The 22,323-nt window shown below is 44.0% G+C and overlaps 1 protein-coding gene across 1 annotated transcript in view; it reads left to right on the top strand.

The window, feature by feature from the left end:
- MAP2K1 (mitogen-activated protein kinase kinase 1) overlaps positions 1-22,323 on the top strand; it is a 118,558-nt gene that overhangs the window by 62,928 nt on the left and 33,307 nt on the right. Inside the window, exon 5 of the mRNA XM_010363604.2 lies at positions 903-954. Within this exon, the coding sequence (XP_010361906.1) occupies positions 903-954 (52 nt within the window). The remainder of the gene's footprint in view (positions 1-902; positions 955-22,323) is intronic.

The raw sequence follows: 22,323 nt of genomic DNA, 5'->3' as shown, positions 1-22,323 counted from the left end.
TTTATTAAAAATAGTGGTATTTTGTCAGTAGACTCTTCCCTGTCTGGAGTCTATAGACACTGTTGTCTCTCTTGCATTAGAATGAGAAATGTGACTTTCTTTATATTAAAATCTGTGTGTCTTGAAAACCAGGGGCCAGGCACAGTGGCTTGCACCTGTAATCCCAGCACTTTGTGAGGCCGAAGTGGGAGGATTGCTTGAGCCCAGGAGTTCAACTCCAGCCTGGGCAACATGATGAGACCTCACTTCTACAAAAAAATAAATAGCTGGGCGTGGTGGTGCACACGTGTAGTCCCAGCTACTTGCAAAGCTGAGGTGGGAGGATCACTTGAGACTCGGCTGCAGTGAGCCATAATCCATAATTGTGCCATTGCACTTCAGTCTGGGTGACAGAGCGAGACCCTGTCTCAAAACAAAACAATTCTATGTAAAAAGATGGTTGCTTGAAAAGGCAGGTTAAGAAAATGAAACAAAAGAATAAAAAATAAGGGGCTGGGTGCAGTGGCTCGTGCCTGTAATCCCAGGACTTTGGGAAGTGGAGGCGGGCAGATTATCTGAGGTCGGGAGTTCGAGAACAGCCTGACCAACATGGAGAAACCCCATCTCTACTAAAAATACAAAATTAGCCAGGCATGGTGGTGCATGCCTGTAATTCCAGCTACTCAGGAGGCTGAGGCAAGAGAATTGCTTGAACCCAGGAGGGGGTGGTTGTGGTGAGCCAAGATTGCACCATTGCACTCCAGCCTGGGCAACAAGAGTGAAACTCTGTCTCCAAAAAAAAAAAAAAAAAAGAGGGCAGATTTGTGATGATGATAAATGAAATATTTTCCTAGAGTATTTTAAAATAGATTATTTTTCTAATCACCAGTATTTTGTCTTCTTTTACATTCCCGTTCCTCTAGGTAATAAAAGGCCTGACATATCTGAGGGAGAAGCACAAGATCATGCACAGAGGTAAGAAGCTATTTGCTAGTTGTTGTGCTTTGAATTTTAGATATAATCCAAAGGTTGTTGCTTCCTCTTTTTTGTACGTTTTGTTTTCGTGTAAAAGCCTTTTAATAACATGTTAAATCTTTTATTAAAAATCATTGTTTAGTTTGGTGGCTGGGGCAGCAATTCCCACCCTCTTTCTGGTCTTGCTACACCTATTGCGTATAGCTGTGATGGACATAGTCATAGTCACCCTGGAAGTCTAGCTAAGAGCCTCAGCCAGAACTTAGTTATCCAGTCTCTGGTGTCACTTTTCACTGGACTAGATTGTGCATATGCCCAAAGTCAGGACTGGCCCGCTGCATATGAGTTTTGCTATAAAAGAAACTGATTTATTGCTTGGTGCAGTGGCTCACGCCTGTAATCCCAGCACTTTGGGAGGCCCAGGCAGGCAGGTGGATCACGAGGTCAGGAGTTCGAAACCAGCCTGACCAACATGGTGAAACCCGTCTCTACTAAAAATACAAAAATTAGCCACCAGCCATGGTGGCGAGCTCCTGTAATCCCAGCTACTTGGGAGGCTGATGCAGGAGAATCGCTTGAACCCAGGAGGTGGAGGTTGTGGTGAGCCGAGATTGCACTGCTGCACTCCAGCCTGGGCGACAGAGCAAGATGCCGTCTCAAAACAACAACAGGAACAACAACAACAAAACACATTAAAAAAAATAAACTGATTTATTTTAATAAAGGTACACATAGACTTACCATGTGAGCATACCATCTTAGGCATTTGTCCAAGATGAAAGATAACATATATCCATACAAATATTTAAAGAAGCTGTATTTCTTGTAGAAACAACTGAAATATCCTCAGCAGGCAAAGAGAGAAACAAATTGTTGTATTTCTATACAATAGAATACTCTTCAGCAATAAAAATGAACAGACTACTGATACACGTAACTTTGAATTTCAGAAACATTTATGCTGAGTGAAAGAAGCCAGACACAAAACAGCCCAAACTATTTCCATTTATATGAAATTACAGAGAGAATAACAACAAATCCATAGTGGCAAAAAGTAGATCAGTGGTTGCCTGAGGGGTCTAGGGAGAGATTAAAGGGGCATGAAGGAACTTTTTGGGGTGACACAAATGTTACATCTTTTTTTCCCCAAGAGCACAAATCCACTTGTATTTATTGACTTCTCATTAGTTTAAATCCTTGAAGGGGGCTGGGCGTGGTGGCTCATGCCTGTAATCCCAGCATTTTGGGAGGTCGAGGCGGGCGGATCACCTGAGGTCAGGAGTTCGAGACTAGCCTGGCCAACATGGCGAAACCTCGTCTCTACTGAAAGTACAGAAAATTAGCCGGTCGTGGTGGCAGGTGCTTGTAAGCCCGGCTACTCAGGAGGCTGAGGAAGGAGAGGCTTGAACCCAGGAGGCGGAGGTTGCAGTGAGCCGAGATCGCACCACTGTTCTCCAGCCTGGGTGACAAGAGCGAGACTCTGTCTTAAAAAAAAAAAAAAAAAAAAAAAATCCTCGACGGGGTACAACACCACTTGGATTCCTTAGCAGGAAGAGAACTTCAGAATTTGGCACAAACTATGCCGCTGGTTCTGTGGGCCCAAGTTACCTGTCTCCAGATTACTCCGGTGTTGTTTGGTTTGCCGCCAGGAGTTACTATATTGTTCTTTGCTTTGTATACGTAAGCACATCTCTTGCCCAAATAGAATTGTGTTTCATCTCGGGCATAAACACTTTCAACTTTAGGAAGAACTGTCTTCTCCCTTTGGTTCTGGATACCCTGCTTATAGCCAGCAAAAATGGCCTTGCACCACAGCCTTCCACATATTTCCTTTTAGAGTCCTATTCCCAGCAGACCTCCATAGGATCCAAGATGGCGGGAAGGGCAAATGTTACATCTTGACAATGGTGATGGATACATGGGTATATACATTCGTTGAAAGTCAACTGTCCACTAATGTGACTGCATTTTATAGTATATAAATTATACCTTGGTGTAGTTGCTTTTTAAAAAGATGAAGCCAGAGAACAGGAAATTGGTAAACATAGTGCTGTCGGCCATGTCCCTTCTGCCGCAGCACTGTCAACAGTGACTGGTGTAGGGAGGAGAGCTGAAGAGGAGATGAGTGGACTAGGGTGGGCTGGTGGAACTGAATGGACAGCTTACAAACCCCATAGCGTAGGTGATACATCACAGGTGAGCAAGCTGAGCACTGAGTGGAACCACCTTTGACATGGCTGACTCCTGGATGCATTTTTTTTTTTTTTTTGACGTCCCCCTTCTCTCCCCTAGTGTTCTTTTTGTTAGTCTTACTTCTTCCAGATACTGAGCTTTCAGGTCTTCAGGTAGAGATCACTTCATTATGACAGTGTTTGCAAGTGTTGGAGGGTGTTCTGATTCAGTAGGTCTGGGGTAGAGCACAGGGACCTGAAAATTTAAAAATAGGCAATTAGCAGGGCGTAGTGGCTCATGCATGTAATCCCAGCACTTTGGGAGGCCGAGACAGGTGGATCACTTGAGGTCAGGAGTTTGAAACCAGCCTGGCTAACATGGTGAAACCCTGTCTCTACTACAAATACAAAAATTAGCTGGGCGTGGTGGCACATGCCTGTAATCCTGGCTACTCAGGAAGCTTAGGCAAGAGAATTGTTTGAACCTGAGGGGCAGAGGTTGCAGTAAGCTGAGATCATGCCATTGCACTCTAGCCTGGGCAACAGAGACTCTGTTTCCAAAAAAAAAAATTAAAAGTTTAATTGTAAAGAAATATATACATAAAGTTTACCATTTTCTCAAGTTTTCAGTGTATAGTTCAGAGGCATTAAGTATATTCACATTGTTGTGCAGCCATCACCACCATCCATCTCCAGAACTTTTTTCATCTTGCAGACGTCAAGCTCTGTATCTGTTTAACAACTCTCACCAGATGTGGTGACTGACGCCTGTAATCCCAGCACTTTGGGAGGCCGAGGTGGGCAGATCATTCGAGGTCAGGAGTTCGAGACTAGCCAACATGGCGAAACCCCCGTCTTTACTAAAAATACAAAATTTAGCTAGGCATGGTGGCACACACCTGTAATCCCAGGTACTTGGGAGGCCAGGCATGAGAATCCCTTGAACCTGGGAGGCAGAGGTTGCAGTGAGCTGAGATTGTGCCACTGCACTCCAGCCTGGGCGGCAGAGCAAGACTCCATCTCAAAAAAAACAAAACAAAAAAAAAACCCCACTATTTCCCCCTTTCCCCATCTGTTGGAAACCACCGATCTATCTTCTGTCTCTATGAGTTTGACTACTCTAGGTACCTCATTTGAGTGGAATTATGCAGTTTTTGTCCTTTAGGGACTAGCTTGTTTTAGTTAGAATAATGTCTTCATGGTTCATTCATGTTATATGATGTGCTAGACACTGGTTCTTAAGTAAGCGCTGGTTCTAATGGTGTGGTCCATAGCCACACTTTGGGAAACAGTGCATTGGGGGTAGAGTGAGTAGCTACGTGGGCTGTCTAGAAAGAGGAGTAATGGCAGCTTGTCCCTAGTGAGATTTGTGGGGAGAAAAGAAATAGAAAATGAAGCGCAAAGAAGAATGTTGTACAAGTGTTCCCTCTCATTCCAGGGAAACTTTCTCAAAATATTGAAAAATTTCTGTCCGTGATAGACTTGTAGTTGGAATTTGCATGACCAGCTTACAGCTTGTACATATGGTTCAGTTTTGTGCATCTATTAATTTCAACCTGGGGCCGTCAAACTGCATTGTTAAGAACTACAGACTATTGGCTGGGCGCGGTGGCTCACACCTGTAATCCCAGTATTTTGGGAGGCCGAGGCGGGTGGATCACCTGAGTTTGGGAGTTGTAGACCAACGTGACCAACATGGAGAAACCCCATCTCTACTAAAAATACAAAAAATTAGCCGGGTGTGTTGGTGCATGCCTGCAATCCCAGCTATTTGGGAAGCTGAGACAGGAAAATTGATTGAACCTGGGAGGCAGAGGTTGCAGTGAGCCAAGATTGCGCCATTGCACTCCAGCCTGGGCAATAAGAGCAAAACTCTGTCTAAAAAAAAAAAACAAAACTAGCCACTATTCTGACAAGAGCCGAGGAAACTCAGAGCTAACTTTTAAAAAGAAAACTAGACTTCGTCTTCTGAAATTATTAGGAGTTACTGGTGAAGGACTTGCCTTCTCACCATAAACAGCTATAAAACTGGAAAACATACATGTGAAACAGTTGTAATCAGACTCTGAACAACAGATAAGGTAGGACTGTGATCAGTGAGAGATAAGAAACAGAAGCAGTAATCCCTATGATTGCTTCAGCTTTTTGCCTGGAAGTACTTTTTTTTGTTTGTTTGTTTGTTTTTGTTTTTTTTTTTTTGAGACGGAGTCTCGCTCTGCCACCCAGGCTGGAGTGCTGTGGCCAGATCTCAGCTCACTGCAAGCTCCACCTCCCGGGTTCACGCCATTCTCCTGCCTCAGCCTCCCGAGTAGCTGGGACTACAGGCGCCCGCCACCTCGCCCGGCTAATTTTTTTGTATTTTTTAGTAGAGACGGGGTTTCACCGTGTTAGCCAGGATGGTCTCGATCTCCTGACCTCGTGATCCGCCCGTCTTGGCCTCCCAAAGTGCTGGGATTACAGGCTTGAGCCACCGCGCCTGGCCTGGAAGTACTTTTTAAATCACACCCCCATCCCCCTTTTTTTGAGACAGGAACTTGCTCTGTTACTTTGGCTGGAGTACAGTGGCTCGATCTCAGCTCATTGCAGCCTTGAACTCGCAGGCTCAAGCAATCCTGCCACCTCAGCCTCCCAAGTAGCTGGAACTACAGATGTGCATCACCACGTCTGGATAATTTTTAGATTTTTTGTGGAGTAGGGATCTGGCTCTGTTGCCCAGGCTGGTCTCAAATTCCTGGACTCAGGTAGTCCTCCTGCCTCAGCCTCCCGAAGTGCTGGGATTACAGGTATAAGCCACTGCATCTGGCGTGTAAATCCCCTGGAGTCTGTTGGTGAATACTGATCTGCACATGTGCAGGGTGAAAGTCCATCAGACCAGACAGAAAATTACGAAGGAGCTATATGTTGAACAATTCCCAGAGTTTACGCAGGGCTGTGAGAAGTTCAAATTCCAACCATTCAGAATGGAAAGCCATAATTGAACATAAATGAAACGCAATAGAGACCCCAGAAAAGTCACCTTAGTTACCAGGTTAAACTAGCTCCAGGGAAAAGTTTTTAAAAGCTGTCCAATAAAACAAGTCTCTGAAAGGTCAGTCTGACCTACAGGTTACTTAACAACATGGCAAAACAAAGTTTAACACTCGAAGACAACAGAATCTAAACACCAAATTCAGTGTCCAGCATCTAATAAAAACAATTACCAGACTGGCAAAGAGGCAGGAAAAGCCAGGCCATACCAAAAGAAAACCCAATCAGTAGGAAGAGATCCAGAAATGAAAGAGATAATGGAATTAGCAGAAAATGACTTTAAGAGATATGAGGCCAGGTGTGGTGGACCAGCCTGGGCAGCATAGTGAAACCCTATCTGTACTTAAAAAAAGAAGAAAAAAAACAGAAGAGATGTTATAAATATATGCGCGAGTACTTAAAGGGAAAGATGAGTATATAGGCAGAGAAATGGAAGATAAAAAGAACCGTGAAATTTCTTTCTTTCTTTTTTTTTTTTTTTTTGAGACGGAGTCTCGCTCTGTCGCCCAGGCTGGAGTGCAGTGGCATGATCTCAGCTCACTGAAAGCTCCGCCTCCCAGGTTCAGGCCATTCTCCAGCCTCAGCTTCCCATGTAGCTGGTCCTACAGGCACCCGCCACCTCGCCTGGCTAATTTTTTTGTATTTTTATTTTTAGTAGAGAGGGGGTTTCACCGTGTTAGCCAGGATGGTCTCGATCTCCTGACCTCGTGATCCACCCGCCTTGGCCTCCCAAAGTGCTGGGATTACAGGCGTGAGCTACCGCGCCTGGCCAGAACCGTGAAATTTCTGTGGATGAAAATTTCAGTATCTGAAGTGAAAAATTGATTTTCTTGTGCAGATTAGTCCCTACATAAGAAAGGAACAGTTAACCTGAAGATGCTCTAGTAGAGCTATAGAAACTGAAGCACAAAGAGGAAAAGACTAGAAAGAGATAAAGAGCAGAACCTCAGAGACCTGTGAGACAAGATTCAAGTAGTCTAAGTTACATGTAATTGGAGTCTGGGGGAAAGGGCAAGAAAAGAATGAGACCTATGGGCCAATTTCAGAGGCAGGTAAGACAATGTCATGCCGATGAACATAGAAGTAATTGGAGTCTTAGGAAAGGAGGGGCTGTGCTGGCAGTAAACAACTGGGAATTGATGTGAGAAAAAAACACTATTTACCATAATATCAAAAAATAGGAAATACTGAGGGACACATTTGACAAAAGATATCAAAACCTTAATACCAGAAACCATAAAACATTCCTAAGAAGATTTAAAGAGGACCTAAATAAATTAAAGAAGGCCTAAATAAATGGAGAATTTAAAGAAGACATGAATAAATATGTTATTGATGAGAAGACTCGTGTTGTTAAGGTAACAGTTTTGCTTTAAGTGCTAACCCTATGATTGCTATGTAGGCAATTGATATATTAATTGATCTGTAGATTTAAGGCCACCATATTGAAAATCCCAGCAGCCTTTTTTGTCAAATTAACAAATTACATCTAAAATTTACATGAAAATGCAAAGGACCTGGAAAAGCTAAGACAACATTGAGAAAAGAAAACGCTGGGGACTTAGACTACCTGATTTTAAGATTTATTATATCTAGGCGTGGTGGTGCACACCTGCAGTCACAGCTCCTTGGGAGGTTGAGGCAGTAGGATCACTTGAGCCCAGGAGTTCTGGGCTGTAGTGTGTTAATGCCAGTTGGGTGTTTGCATTAAGTTCAGCATCAATGTGGTGACCTCCCATGAGCAGAAGACTAACAGGTTACCTAGGGAAGGGTGAACTGACCCAGGTTAGAAGTGGAACAGGTCAAAACTCCAGTGCTGATTAGTAGTGGAATCACACCTATGAATAGCCACTGCTCTCTAGTCTGGGCAGCATAAGGAGACCCTGTCTCTTTAAAAAAAAAAAAAAAAAAAAAAAGAAAAAAAATTATTATTAAGCTGTAGTTATAGAGTGTTGTATTGGTGTAAAGACAAACATAATAAGTCAATAGAACAGAATGAAGAGTCCAGAATTAGACACATACCTATATAGTCAATTGATTTTTGGCAGATGAAATTCCAAGGTAGTTCAATAGGGGAAGGATAATCTTTTTAACACATGATGCTGGAACAATTAGGTATGCATATGCACAAAGATGATCCTTGACCATTACCTATTACCACATACCATATTCAAAAGTTAACTCACTGTAGATCATAGGTCTAACTGTAAGAGTTAAAGCTATAAAATCTTGTAGTGGAAAGCATTGGAGACTATCTTAGTGACCCATGTTTTGGCAGTTTTTAAATGGGAGACAGAAGGCATGCACTAGGTAGAAAAATCGATCAATTGAGAATTTTATCTAAACCTAAAATATTTGATTCTCAAAAGATACTGACAGGGCTGGTGTGTGGTGGCTCATACCTGTAGTCCCAGCACTTTGGAAGGCTAAGGCAGGAGGGTTGCTTGGTCTATATAACAAGACATCATCTCTACTAAAAAAAAAAATTAGCTGGGCCTGTTGATGTGTGCCTATGGTCACAGCTGCTTGGGAGGCTGAGGCAGGAGGATTGCGTGAGCCCAGGAGTTCGAGGCTGCAGTGAGCCATAATCTTTCACTCCAGCCTGGAGGACAAAGCAAGACCTTGTCTGGTGGGAGTGGGGAGTGGTGGAAAGACACTGACAGAAATGGAAAGACGAGCCACAGACCAAGAGATGATATTGGCAAAACATACATCTGACAAAGGACTTTATCTAGAATATTGATGAAGACCTCTTATAACTTAGTAAAAAGAAACAACTGAATACAAACAGGTAAAAGATTTGAACAGACACTTTACTAGAGAACTTTAATAAAGACACTTTACACTGCTGGTAGGAATGTAAAATGGTATAATCATGTTGGAAAACAGTTTATCAGTTTCATAAGATGTTAAGCATATAGTGAATATACATTTAGCTATTTCACTTCTAGAATTTGCCACAAAGAAATGAAGGAATATGCCCATTCAGATACTTGTACATACACATACATAGTAGTTTTATTTGTAATAGCCAAAAGCTAGAGATACCCCAGATACTCATTAACAATTGAATGGATAAACAAATTATGGTATTTCCATACTATGGCATACTACTTAGCAGTAGAAGAAACCACTGATACATGCAACAAGGCCTGGATGAATCTAAAGAGAATTATGCTGAATGAGAAAAGTAAGACAAAAAGGGATACACATGATTCCATTTATGTAAAATTCTAGAAACTACAAACTTTAGGGACAAAATGCAAATCGGTGGTTGCCCAGGTACTGAGGGCAGGAGAGAAAGGAAACAATTACAAAGGAGCAAGAGGAAGCTTTTGGGTGTGATAGACATGTTTATTATCTTGATTGTGGTGATGGTTTTACACACACACACATTAAATGGTACACTTTAAGTGTATGTAGTTTACTATATGAAAGTTACATATCAGTAAAGCTGTAAAATAAGTTGCTCAACACCAGTGATAAATTCTTAAAAACATTCAGAGAGAGGACAACCATTAAATTTTCTTTTAAAAGAAAATTAAATTAAAATTTCTTTTAAAATTAAGTCACACCACCATCAGCCGCACTCCTTGGCATTTACCTAAGATAAATGAAAACATTAACTCGTGCAAGGACTTGTTAAACAAATGTTCATAGCAGCTTTGTTTATAATTGCCCCAAATTAGAAGCAACAAAAATATTTATTACCAGATGAGTGGGTATATACTGATATATTCAAACAATGGAGTACAACTCAGCAATAAAAACAAACTATGGATACATTTAACTTTGATGAATCTCAAAAATATGCTAAGGGAAAGAGGCCCTGTACAGAAGAGTACATACTGTGAGAGCCTGCTAATACGAAATTTTAGAACAGACAATCCACAGTAACATACAGCAGATCAGTGGCTGCCTGAGGGTCTAGAGGTGGGGATAGTTTAACATCAAAGTGCGTAAGGGAACTTTTCTGGAGTAATAGAAATACTAAATCTTGTTTGTGGTAATAGGTTCACAGGTGTAAACATTTTTGAAAATGCATGCAAGTATAGACTTAAAATGCTAACTGTAGGCTGGGTACAGCGGTTCACGCCTGTAATCCCAGCACTTTAGGAGGCCAAGATAGGTGGATTACCTGAGGTCATGAGTTCGAGACCAGTCTGGCCAACATGGTGAAACCCCCGTCTACTAAAAATACAAAAATTAAGCCAGGCGTGGTGGTGGGCGCCTATAATCCCAGCTACTTGGGAGGCTGAGTCAGGAGAATTGCTTGAACCTGGGAGGCAGAGGTTGCAGTGAGCCGAGATCGCGCCGTGTCCGGCCTGGGCAACAAGAGCGAAACTCTGTCTCCAAAAAAAAAAAAAGAGTGCTAAATATAGAAAGCCACCTGCTTTCTAAGTGTACTGGCTGCCATCTTGTCCTCTTTCTACTGACAAGAAAGCATCAATAAGAGGTAGTGATTGGTTTGAGGGGGAAACAGTTTTTCCAGCAGTTTAGTCCTTAATCTGTGGCTTTTTAAGACTTCTGAGTTCCATGTTAGAATATTTTAATGTATCAGTATCTTTTTTTTTCTTTTTCTTTTTTTTTTTTTCTGAGATGGAGTTTTTGCTCTGTCGCCCAGGCTGGAGTGCAGTGGCACGATCTTGGCTCACTGCAAGCTCCACTTCCCATGTTCACGCCATTCTCCTGCCTCAGCCTCCCAAGTAGCTGGGACTACAGGCGCCCGCCACCACGCCCAGGTAATTTTTTGTATTTTTTTTAGTAGAGGCGGGGTTTCACCATGTTAGCCAGGATGGTCTCAATCTCCTGACCTCATGATCCGCCCACTTCGGCCTCCCAAAGTGCTGGGATTACAGGCGTGAGCCACGGCGCCCGGCCTAATGTATTAGTTTCTAGGAAATAGGATTAGCCGAAAGGAAAGGAGGAATGAACATTTCTTAAGCACAGAGTTGTATTCTAGGCTGCGATTGACATATGCAGTCTACCACTGTGGAAGGATGAGTGAGGTCAGTGTTGTAGGAGCATCTGGTGGAGTAAAGGCATCCCATCCTCTGTGAAATGGAGTCTGCATGCCTACTCAGAGGTTGCTGTGAGGATTAAGAAATTACATATGGAAAGCAACTGGCAAAGTGTTTTGCATATAGAAAGCTCTAACAATGCTAATTACCTTCCCTGTTTCTTTATATGATTTATCAGGAAACTAAAAGAGTGATTAAAACCTGAGCTTTGGTTTCTATATGTGTAAAATAGGAAGTTCATGTATTTGTCTCTCATTAACCTGTAAGTTTCTTCAAATCTGGGAACATGTCTAATTGCTGTGTATGTATCTTCAGTCCTGAAGATGATAGTAGAAAACAGTTGTACTTTGAAGGTTTGTTACATGGTTGGATGTATGATTAACTTGTTCCAGAACACACAGGAGTCAACTTGTGAAACTGGGCGAAGGACCCATGTCTCTTGCTCTTAATACAGTGTTTCTTTCTAGTCCTGTGTTTTTCTCTACTATGTACCTACTATGGACCGTGCCCTGTGTTTTTCAATGAAGAGTTTTAACTTTATTTCTGTTCCAAGGAGAGGGAGGTTTCAGCACATTCCTGGAACAACTAGCTTTCTTTTCCCTTCCGCCTAGTGCTGCCCCCACCGTCTTAGGGCTTTCTTTTCTGACTTCACCAATTGTTGCTCTTTGGCATGAAGAGCTGCTTTGTGAGCCAGATGGGTCTCTGAACAGATGTCTTCAGTGGAGAGTTTACCACTTGCACAGCCAAGAAAGGGAAGTCACTAGAAGGACTTCTGTGTGGGCTGGCCTGGCTGCTCAGCATTTCAGACTCCTGTTGTTCACAAGTCTTCTGCAGAAGCCCTGGAAGAATTAACTGTAAGGCCTGGACTGTGGAATGGTACTTGTGCACAAGCAATTCCCGAGCAAGCAGCACAGTGAGTAAATGATTCCTGGAAACCTGAGTTCAGGTGAAAATGAGAGAGAGCAGTCTCCTTGTCCCTGCGTATGGGCTTCCTCATGGCCAGTTCTACCTCTGGTCTAAATATATTCTTCCCTGGTGAAATTTCAACTTCATTTCTTCTTCTGTCCTTTAGGAAAAATAGGGAAGAGTAAAGAGGTCTTTTCTCTGCCTCAAATTTTTATTTGTTCTTATTTATTGATATTTATTTGCTGGAGATAGCTTAGTGTTTTTTTCTTTTTCTTTTTGAGACAGGGTCTCACTGTGGTGCCCAGACTTGGAGTGCAATGGTGCAATCATGGCTCACTGCAGCCTTGGCCTCCTAGGCTAAAGCGATTCTCCTGCCTCAGCCTCCCGAAGTGCTGAGACTATAGGCATGAGCTGCTAGGCTAGAGTTGATTATTTCAATTACTATTTGCTATGTAACGAGCCTCCAAAACTTAGTAGTTTAAAATAACAATTTATTACTTCACACAATTTATTACTTTTTCTTTGGGTTGGCAGGTCCTCTTTCCCCATCCTCTGTGAGGCTATAGCCCTGGTTTCTTCCAGTAGCAAGTGGCGGTAAACCCTAGTACTCAAGTACCCTTTAAGCCTCTGCTTATGTCACGTTTGTTCATGTCCTGTTGGCTAAAGCAAGTCGTGTGTTTCAAGCCAAGATTTAAAAAGTAGAGTGAAGTCTCCATCTCTTGTTGGGAGGAGCTATGAAATACGGTAGCCCTTTTTTTTCCACTCTGTCACAATGATAAAGTTGAAGGTTCAAATCGTGACTGTGCTACTTATTGTGTAACCTTGGATGACTCATTTAACTTCTCCAAACCTCAGGAAAATAGAGAAAACAGAACCTACCTAAAGGGTTGTGTGCAGATTAATTAACAGATACAAAGCACTTAGAATAGTGCTTGACACGTAGTAGGCACTTAATACATTTTACCTGTTGCTTAGATAAATTGGTAGAGGTTTTTATGATTACCAGCAACAGAAACCAGCCTGACTTGGTTTAAGCTTCTTAAAATTTATTCATTAGAAGGATCCAAGGGAAGTTCAGAGAGTCCTTTGAAAAGCTGATCCTACAAACCACGGTAGGGTAGGAACCAAGGCTACTCTGGTTAGGAGGTTGGCTCACACAGGCAGAAAAATAGCTCCCTGGCACACAACTGTAACAGTGCTATTGCTGCTGGGCCAACTGTCCTCTCCTAGCCTTGTTTAGAGGGTAGGCATGGGCTCAGTGACCTCCCAGATGGGTCCAGAGTCAGTGCCTCTGAAGCATCCACTCTCACCACAGTCATGCAGATACCAAGGGACACCATCCTCCCCTGCTCAGTGTTGGGGGCTAGTTGGTGGTCCCATTACCTAGTCCAGGTTGAAAGTGATTTCTGGGTGTGCCCTGCTCTAATTAAAACTAATGTACAAGGCCGGGCGCGGTGGCTCAAGCCTTTAATCCCAGCACTTTGGAAGGCCGAGACGGGTGGATCACGAGGTCAGGAGGTCGAGACCATCCTGGCTAACACGGTGAAACCCCGTCTCTACTAAAAAATACAAAAAGCTAGCCGGGCGAGGTGATGGGCACCTGTAGTCCCAGCTACTCGGGAGGCTGAGGCAGGAGAATGGCGTGAACCCGGGAGGCGGAGGCGGAGGTTGCAGTGAGCTGAGATCCGGCCACTGCACTCCAGCCTGGGTGACAGAGCGAGACTCCATCTCAAAAAAAAAAAAAAAAAAAAAAACTAATGTACAAAAATAGTTGATGACAAAGGTGCTCTGGGGCCAATGTTTTGCTCTTTCAAAGCATTCACTGTAGGCAGGATTCTTCAAATATAAGTTTTCATAGAATCTTGAAAAGGGCAAGCAAATTACATCAATTTGATTCATACATTTCTTCTTAGGAATATGTCAGTGATTTAAAGGTAGGTATTCCCGTACTTACAAAGTTTTAAGTGAGAAGTGCCTCATGGTATTTTGAGGAAGGTTAGGTGTTTTCAGGTACCGTTTAGTTACTGTTTTTCCACCGAGGTAGTAGCCTTTTGAACATTTTTCAGTTATCTTTCTTCAACTGGGTGAGTATGTCCTGGTCCTAGTTTGGTACATTGCCTTGGTTGTACACATGGTAGCTTTCCTACATTTCTAATGTGTCTGCAGCAGGTGGGGACACAAAGGCAAGCACGTTCTCACCCTCATTCCTGAAGTGATTTGTCTCTGCCATAATGGAGCAGGACTTCTTGGGCAGAATAAGTTCAGCTTGGCTAGCTCAGCTGGTCCACTGTGATTTGTTCTGGTTTTTTTTTTTTTTTTTGAGACGGAGTCTCGCTCTATCGCCCAGGCTGGAGTGCCGTGGCCGGATCTCAGCTCACTGCAAGCTCCGCCTCTCAGGTTTACGCCATTCTCCTGCCTCAGCCTCCCGAGTAGCTGGGACTACAGGCGCCTGCCACCTCGCCCGGCTAGTTTTTTGTATTTTTTAGTAGAGACGGGGTTTCACGGTGTTAGCCAGGATGGTCTCGATCTCCTGACCTCGTGATCCACCCGTCTCGGCCTCCCAAAGTGCTGGGATTACAGGCTTGAGCCACTGCGCCTAGCCTGTTCTGGTATTACACAGAACATTGCATTCTATTTCCCCGGGTGTTCAAAGGGAGAAGCAATCTGTGCAGTTTAGCCTGGTGTATGTGATTTGTGAGCTGTTGATCGGGGTGGGTATAGAGCTGTCACCTCTTTGGGGAGTAAGTTTCTCTGAAATCTCTGGGTGACATTTTGACAGTCATAGGTAGGTACAGGTATATGCTCCTCCGTGTCTATTCGCCTACCTCCTCACAGTCTTTTCCTCCATCAAAGAGAAGTAATTCATTTTGTAAAATATTTATAGAATACCTGCCAAGTGCAAGGTACTAGGTGAATTACTCGTTAGGCATAGAATGGGCTCATAAATGAATTGTGCCCTCCAGGAGCTGAGGCTAATGGGAAAGAGACGTATCTGTAAATGACTCTTGTATATTGTGGAACACAGCCAGTATCATTGTTTTGTGCATGAATCACTACCGTGCCAACTTTCAAACAGAATCCGATGTGACATAGTGACATAGTTTATTAGTCAGAATTCTTTGGTGTGGCAGAAACCCAACTCAAGATTACTTAATCAGAAGAGGGGATGTATGGTTTGGGTCACCAAGAGGTCGGAAGGCAGGGATGAATATGAGGTTGAAATGATGGCCTCAGGTCACCTCTCAGCTTTGCTCATTCTTGTGTAGGCATCCTTTTCAGTCAGATTCTCTTCACTGGAGGCAGGATGGACCTCACTAGCCCCAGACACATCTAGTCCTTAGTACTGCCTATCCCAGAGAAAGTAATCCACCCACTCTTCCCAGCATCCGGATCAGCGCTTGAACCACTGATTGGCAAATTGCCTCTGCTTGGAGTGCTTGCCCATGCCTGGATCATTCACTGTGTCCAGGGGACTAGTGTTGCCTGGTGGGCCACCCTGGGTTATACACTCACCACTGTGGTACAACAGATGGCGCCTCTTGGTGAACACCCTGGCAGAAACACTTGATGCTGGGGAGGAGCGTATCCCAAATGAAAAGGAGGGGCTTCGTTACCAGGAGATAGGGAGGATGAATGGGTGCTGAAAGCAAGCAAAATTTTAAAAAGTTTTCCCCCTACAAACTCTGTTAAACATTGGGTCAGAAAGACAAAGCACTAACATAGGATGAAAACAACAAGCAGTTAACAAAGGTGTGAGCAAACTGGTTCATGGGCCAAATTTGGCCTGTTTTTGTATGGCCTGCAGGCTAAGAATAGTTTTCAAAATTTTGTGACATGTAACAGTTATACAAAATTCAGTTTATTATTATTTTTATTTTTTTGAGACCGAGTCTCTGTCACCCAGGCCAGAGTGCAGTGGCATAATCTCCGCTCCCTGCAACCTCTGACCCTCAGGTTCAAGATAGTCTCGTGTCCCAGCCTCCTGAGTAGCGGGGATTACAAGCATGTGCCACCACGCCTGCTAATTTTTTTGTATTTTTAGTGGAGACAGGGTTTTGCTATGTTGCCCAGCCTGATCTCAAACTCCTGGGCTCAAGTGATCCACCCACCTTGGCTTCCCAAAGTGCTGGGATTACAGGCATGTGCCAGTGTGCCCAGCCGGAAATTCAGATTATTGTGTCCATAAATAAATTTTATTGGATCACAGCCATGCTTGTGTAAATGTTGTCTATGGCTGCTTTTGTGCTGTAATGGTAAATTTGAGTAGTTACTTGTGAAAGAGATGACTGTGTGGCCCTCAAAACCAAAAATATTTACTCTCTGGTCCTTTACAGAAAAAGCTTCCTAACCAAAAGGGGAAGGAGAATACCTTGACAGAGGAAGCTTTAGAATTTAAGCACAAAATTGGGCTTTTAAGCACAAAACTATGGTGGGTGTAGCCTGTAATCCCAGCACTTTGGGAGACCAAGGTGGGTGGATCACCTCATGTCAGGGGTTCGAGACCAGCCTGGCCAATGTGGTGAAACTGTCTCTACTAAAAATGCAAAAAATAAGCCGGGCCTGGTGGCAGACGCCTGTAATCCCTGCTACTCAGGATCCTGAGGCAGGAGAATCGCTTGAACCCAGGAGGCAGAGGTTGCAGTGAGCCGAGATTGTGTCACTGTACTCCAGCCTGGGTAACAAGAGCAAGACTCCATCTCAGAAAAAAAAAAAAAAGAATTTAAACACAAAACTAAACTTTTAAATGCGTCAGTTTTAAGTTCTCAAGGAAAACATGATAGGTGACATGGGTAGGAGAGAGGATTATTTTTCCTGATGCCGGAGCTCTGAAAAGAATTAGCTGCCAAAATTTATATTGAGTCTTTTAATCTGAAGCTGAACCAAGTAGGTAGTTGTGCTGTGAGTTAAAAAGGGTTGGAGGTGGAGAGGGTGCTAGGATACTGCTCTCTTTCATGCTATTTAAAGCAATAATTTGCATTGCCACCCTGCCATTCTTAACCTGCTCTAATTATCAAGGCCTTATTTTGACTAAGACACTGAAAAAGCATTGCATGATTTAGATCAATACACAGTTCATCCAACTTCAGCCTGTGAATTATTTCTGCCTTGAAGTTGTTAGCTGATAAAGATCAATAAATGCTAAGAACAGTTTTAAATTATACCTCAACTTGTTTTTCTTTTCCTTCTATCTGATGAAACCATGTGTAAGCTAGATTTTTAAATTTTATGTATTTATGTATGACATGTATGTATGTATGTATAAATGAATGAATGACAGGTCTTGCTGTGTCGCCCAGGCTGGAATGTGGTGGTGCGATCATGGCTCACTGCATCCTCAACCTCCCCGGCTTAAGCGATCCTCTCACCTCAGCCTTCTGAGTAGCTAGGACTACAGATGTGTGCCATCATGCTTGGCTAATTTAAAAAATTTTCTTTTGTAGAGATGGGGTCTCTCTCTGTTGCCCAGGTTGGTCTTGAACTCCTGGGCTCAAGTAATCCACCTGTCTGGGCCTTCCTAAGTGTGGGATTACAGGTGTGATCCACTGTGTTCAGCCGCCAGCTTAGATTTTTGAGGGGTACATAGCCCACTGTAATTGGATGTCTCTCTTCAGAGCCAGAGTAGCTTATTATACCTTGGGGCCATCCTGCTTGGAGTGTGCCTCAAAAGTGTTCCTTTATTCCCTAGGTTAGAGAGTTATGTAAAAACAGGGCTCTCACGTCAGAATGAGATTTAAGGCTTCTGCAGACCTATATGAAAGTGTTTTTGGGCCGGGCGCAGTGGCTCACACCTGTAATCCCAGCACTTTGGGATTACAAGGTGGGTGGATCATGAGGTCAGGAGATAGAGACCATCCTGGCCAACACAGTGAAACCCTGTCTCTACTAAAAATTAGCCGGGCATGGTGGCGTGTGCCTATAATCCCAGCTACTCGGGAGGCTAAGGCAGGAGAATCACTTGAACCTGGGAGTCAGAGGTTGCAAAGAGCCAAGATTGTCACTGCACTCCAGCCTGGCAACAGAACGAGACTAGTTTCAAAAAAAAAAAAAAAAAGTGTTTTGGGGCTGGGCACGGTGGCTCACGTCTGTAATTCCAGCACTTTGGGAGGCCAAGATGGGCGGACCACTTGAGGTCAGGAGTTCGAAAACAGCCTGACCAACATGGTGAAACCCTGTCTCTACTAAAAATACAAAAAAATTAGCCAGGCATGGTGGCAGGCACCTGTAATCCCAGTTACTTGGGAGACTGAGGCAGGAGAATCGCTTGAACCTGGGAGGCGGAGGTTGCAGGGAGCCAAGATCACGCCACTGCACTCCAGTCTGGATGACAGAGCAAGACACCATCTCAAAAAAAACAAAACAAAACAGTTTTTGTATCCTTTTCTTGGGGAGAGCTAGGAGTCTCCAAAGCATCTTACGGTGTCCCAGTGACAGCCTCCAGCAAATGGGGTCTTCAGCAATGGTCAGTATTGCAACCTCTAAATTCTTCCTCTCCATTCAGACTTGTTGGCACTGATAGCAAGATCTGAAGTGGCTTGTTTGGTTTTGTTTTGTTGTTTTATAAGCTGTTTGTAGCAGACTCACATGTAATGATTTGAGTAGTTTCTTCTGCAATTTCTTCTGACAGGCATCCCTGAGCAGAAGTCAGAGTGGCCCCTGCTTCCACTATCCTGAGGCTACACACAGGGTTCTGTTCTGAGCACGGTTCCTATCTGTGTATGACAAAGGACTGTTGTCTGATCCTTGAAACATAGAAGGTTGCCTGTGGTATTCACAAGGTGTTCCTGGCTACATCTCTCTTCCTTTGCCCATCACACCCATCCCATAGCTGTGTGGCTGACACAGGAAGGGATTCCTTTTGACCATGTCTAGACTGCCCTGCCTTAAAGATGGAGGAAGACAGAGTGGCCCATTAGTAGTGGAGAACTCAGTATGCTGGTCTCTTGGTTAGAAATGTGAGTCTCGTTTTATTTAGAGCTATTTCATCTGCTAGATTCACAGTGATGGATTATAGCTCTAGGTAAGTTTGTCTCTTCGCTCCTCAAGAGAGGCTTAGATCTCTTTAGGGAAGCATGGAGGAGGTGGTATTTGAGCTGAGCTTTGAAGCATAGGTAGAAGTTATATATGTGGCAGGGTCAGGGAAAGGAATTCCAGGTAGAGGGAAGCTTAAATCATGGCATAGAGGCAGGAAAAGACAGACGTGTTTTTACAGGAAATAGCAAGTGGTTCAAGTTATCTAGAACAAAGGGTTCCTGATGGCAAGGGGTGAGAATTAAAGTAAGAAATTAGTTGAAGCAGTGAGGAGGGTCTTCACTGCCATGTTCAGGAAATGGATTTTATCATGGGCAACGAAAAGCAGTGGAATGATCCTGCACAGAGAAGTGAGATGTGCTGTGCTTTAAGGAAGAGGACTCTACTGTCATGGCTAAGGTGAGCTGGAGAGGGGAGAGGTTAATTAGGAGACCGTTTTGCTATGGGCCAGTGAGAGATAAAGGGGGTGTGAGTTAGGATAGTAGCAGAGTGAAGGGACAGGAGGGAGACAGATGGGAGAGAGGTGGTACAAAGGGCACGGACTGGTGTGGGAAGATGGGTAGGGGAGTAGCAGGGAGACTTGGCCATGGCCCTTCCTGGGGTGGCTGTGGTGGGAAGGAGCCTGAGGCCCATGACCGTTCCCCAGGGCTGTACCTGGAGAGCTGTGTCCTCCTCCTCCTCCTCCTCAGATCACAAAGCCTCATTTCTAATGGAAACCTGAGGCTGGGGCTGCCCTTTCCTAAGTTACAGATTACTTCCTGAGGAGGATCCCAGCCCCAAGAGAGCTGGTTTGATTTGGAAATCTGGACACATAGGGATGAAACTCAGAGTGAATTTTATTAACCACTACCCAAAGCAAGACAGAACTTAGCTCATGATGCCCGACACCATAGAGCAACGAGAGTAGGCCGGGCACAGTGGCTCACGCCTGTAATCTCAGCACTTTGGGAGGCCGAGGGAGGTGGATCATGGGAGGGCAGGAGTTTGAAACCAGCCTGGCCAGCATGGCGAAACCCCATCTCAACTAAAAATACAAAAATTAGCCGAGTGTGGTGGTGGGCGCCTGTAATCCCAGCAGGCTTAGGCACAACACTTGTTTGAACCCGGGAGGTGGAGGTTGCAGTGAGTCAAGATTGCGCCACTGCACTCCAGCCTAAGTGACACAGCGAGACTCTGTCTATAAATATATAAATAATAAAATAATAGAGTCTAGTGATATAGCTCAGTTTGAGGGTGGGAACCAGCATAAGGCTTGATAAGACCAAACTAATTAGAAACAAACACAATGGAATTTTCTTTTTTCATTTGAAAAAACATTTCAAAGTTTACTGTTGGAGGTAAGTGCTTACCACCCTCTGAAGTGTGTGCAGGGCTGTCATTAGGTGGTGGTAACAGGCACCAAATCCCTAAGAAGCTGCTACCCACCAAGTGACCTCAGAGCCACTGTGTCCTCTCCCTTTACCTTTCTGTCTGTGCATAGAATCTTAGGGAAGTTTCCCTCTAGCCTGGCTATTGACTTCCTGGGTGATCCTGGCATAGTTGTTTCTTCTGAATCTTACCTTCTTTTAGAGGTAATCTCAATTCCTTTTCCGCCTCCTGGAACTGTCCTCAGGATCAGATGAAACTCTGAGTAAGTGCTGTGTAATAGCATTGAAGTTATGGCATTTAAAAGCACATTGCGCATACAATGCTGGGCTCCAAAGAGGCAGAAGAGGTAGTTCCTATCCTCTTAGAGTTGTGAGTCCTAGTTGGAAAAGCAAGACTGTATTTTAAAAGTGAGATGAAAGGTTTATGGGTGAATTAACACATGAGGTCTGGGATTTGCCTTAAGACATTCCACTCCTTCCCACTCTGCAAAGAAAGAGCTGGGGGTTATAATGAAATAAGATTGGGGCCGGGCACAGTGACTCACACCTGTAATCCCAGCACTTTGGGAGCCGAGGTGGGTGGATCACCTGAGGTCAGGAGTTCGAGAATAGCTTGGCCAACATGGTGAAACCCCATCTCTACTAAAAATACCAAAATTAGCTGGGCGTGGTGGCACATGCCTGTAGTCCTAGCTACTCGGGAGGCTGAGACAGAATTGCTTGAACCCGGGAGGTGGAGGTTGCAGCGAGCCAAAATTGCACCAGTGCACTCCACCCTGGGCAACAGAGCAAGACTCTGTCTCAAAAAAGAAAAAAAAAAAAGATTGGTAAAAAAATGGATTATTGTTGAATATGGGTGATGGGTACATGGTTATTGTCTCTACTTTTGTGAATATTTAGATTTTTCAGAAAAAAAATTGGCTAAAAAAATAGCATATGTACTGACATAACAAGTGACATACATGATAAAAAAAACCTCAAGGATTCCAAGGAGAGGGACTCTTGTGGGTGGACAGCTGTCAGGCAAGGCTTCACACAGGAGCTTGGAGCTGGGCTTTGTTTCAGTGAGGATTCTTGGTTACACGTAACAGAAACCAACTTGAGCCGGTGTAAACAGAACAGGTGACTTCCTTACAGGGATCCAGGGGGCCCTTAGGGAACATGAGGGCCAGATGTAGTCAGTGCTCAGGAAGGGATGGGACAAGAACAGGGACCAGAAAGCCATTGGAATTCTAGGCAGCCTTCCTGCTTATTCTGCGTGCTCTGCACTTGTTTCTTTGCTTTGTCCAGAGGGCAGGAGGAAGACACCACCCCTCAGCAACCACTGTGTAGCAGGTCCATCCCAGACACAGCCCAGATTCAACCTGACCCTCTTAGCACAATTCCCAAGTCTCTGAGTAATCCACCAAAACTTATATAGTGTACATTGTTGGTGGGGCTCCTTCCTGTAATGAAGGGAGGTAATTAGGGGGATACATCTGAATTAGGCAGCCTTCCCTTCTCCCTCATTTGTCTGAATCAGACTGGAAGGACAGTAGGATATACGTGAAGAGAAGATATCTTGATTGAACAGTAAGTGCTTCAGAGTCAAACATGAAGGGAATATTTATGGAACAGTATAGAGTCTCCTGGCACTGAGGGGGTGTGAACTCCAAATATCTGAGACTGGTCTCAGTTAATTTAGAAAGTTTGTTTTGCCTAGGTGGAGGATGCATGCCCGTGACACAGCCTCAGGAGGTCCTGACGACATGTGCCCAAGGTGGTCAGGGAAGGGGTTTTTAAATTAATTTTTTAAATGGAGTCTTGCTCTTGTCGCCCAAGCTGGAGTGCAGTGATGCAATCCTGGCT

Source organism: Rhinopithecus roxellana, chromosome 5, assembly GCF_007565055.1.
Source record: "Rhinopithecus roxellana isolate Shanxi Qingling chromosome 5, ASM756505v1, whole genome shotgun sequence".
Lineage (NCBI taxonomy): Eukaryota > Metazoa > Chordata > Mammalia > Primates > Cercopithecidae > Rhinopithecus > Rhinopithecus roxellana.
The sequence above is the reverse complement of the archived record's forward strand: the minus strand, read 5'-3'. Positions and strand labels throughout refer to the sequence as shown.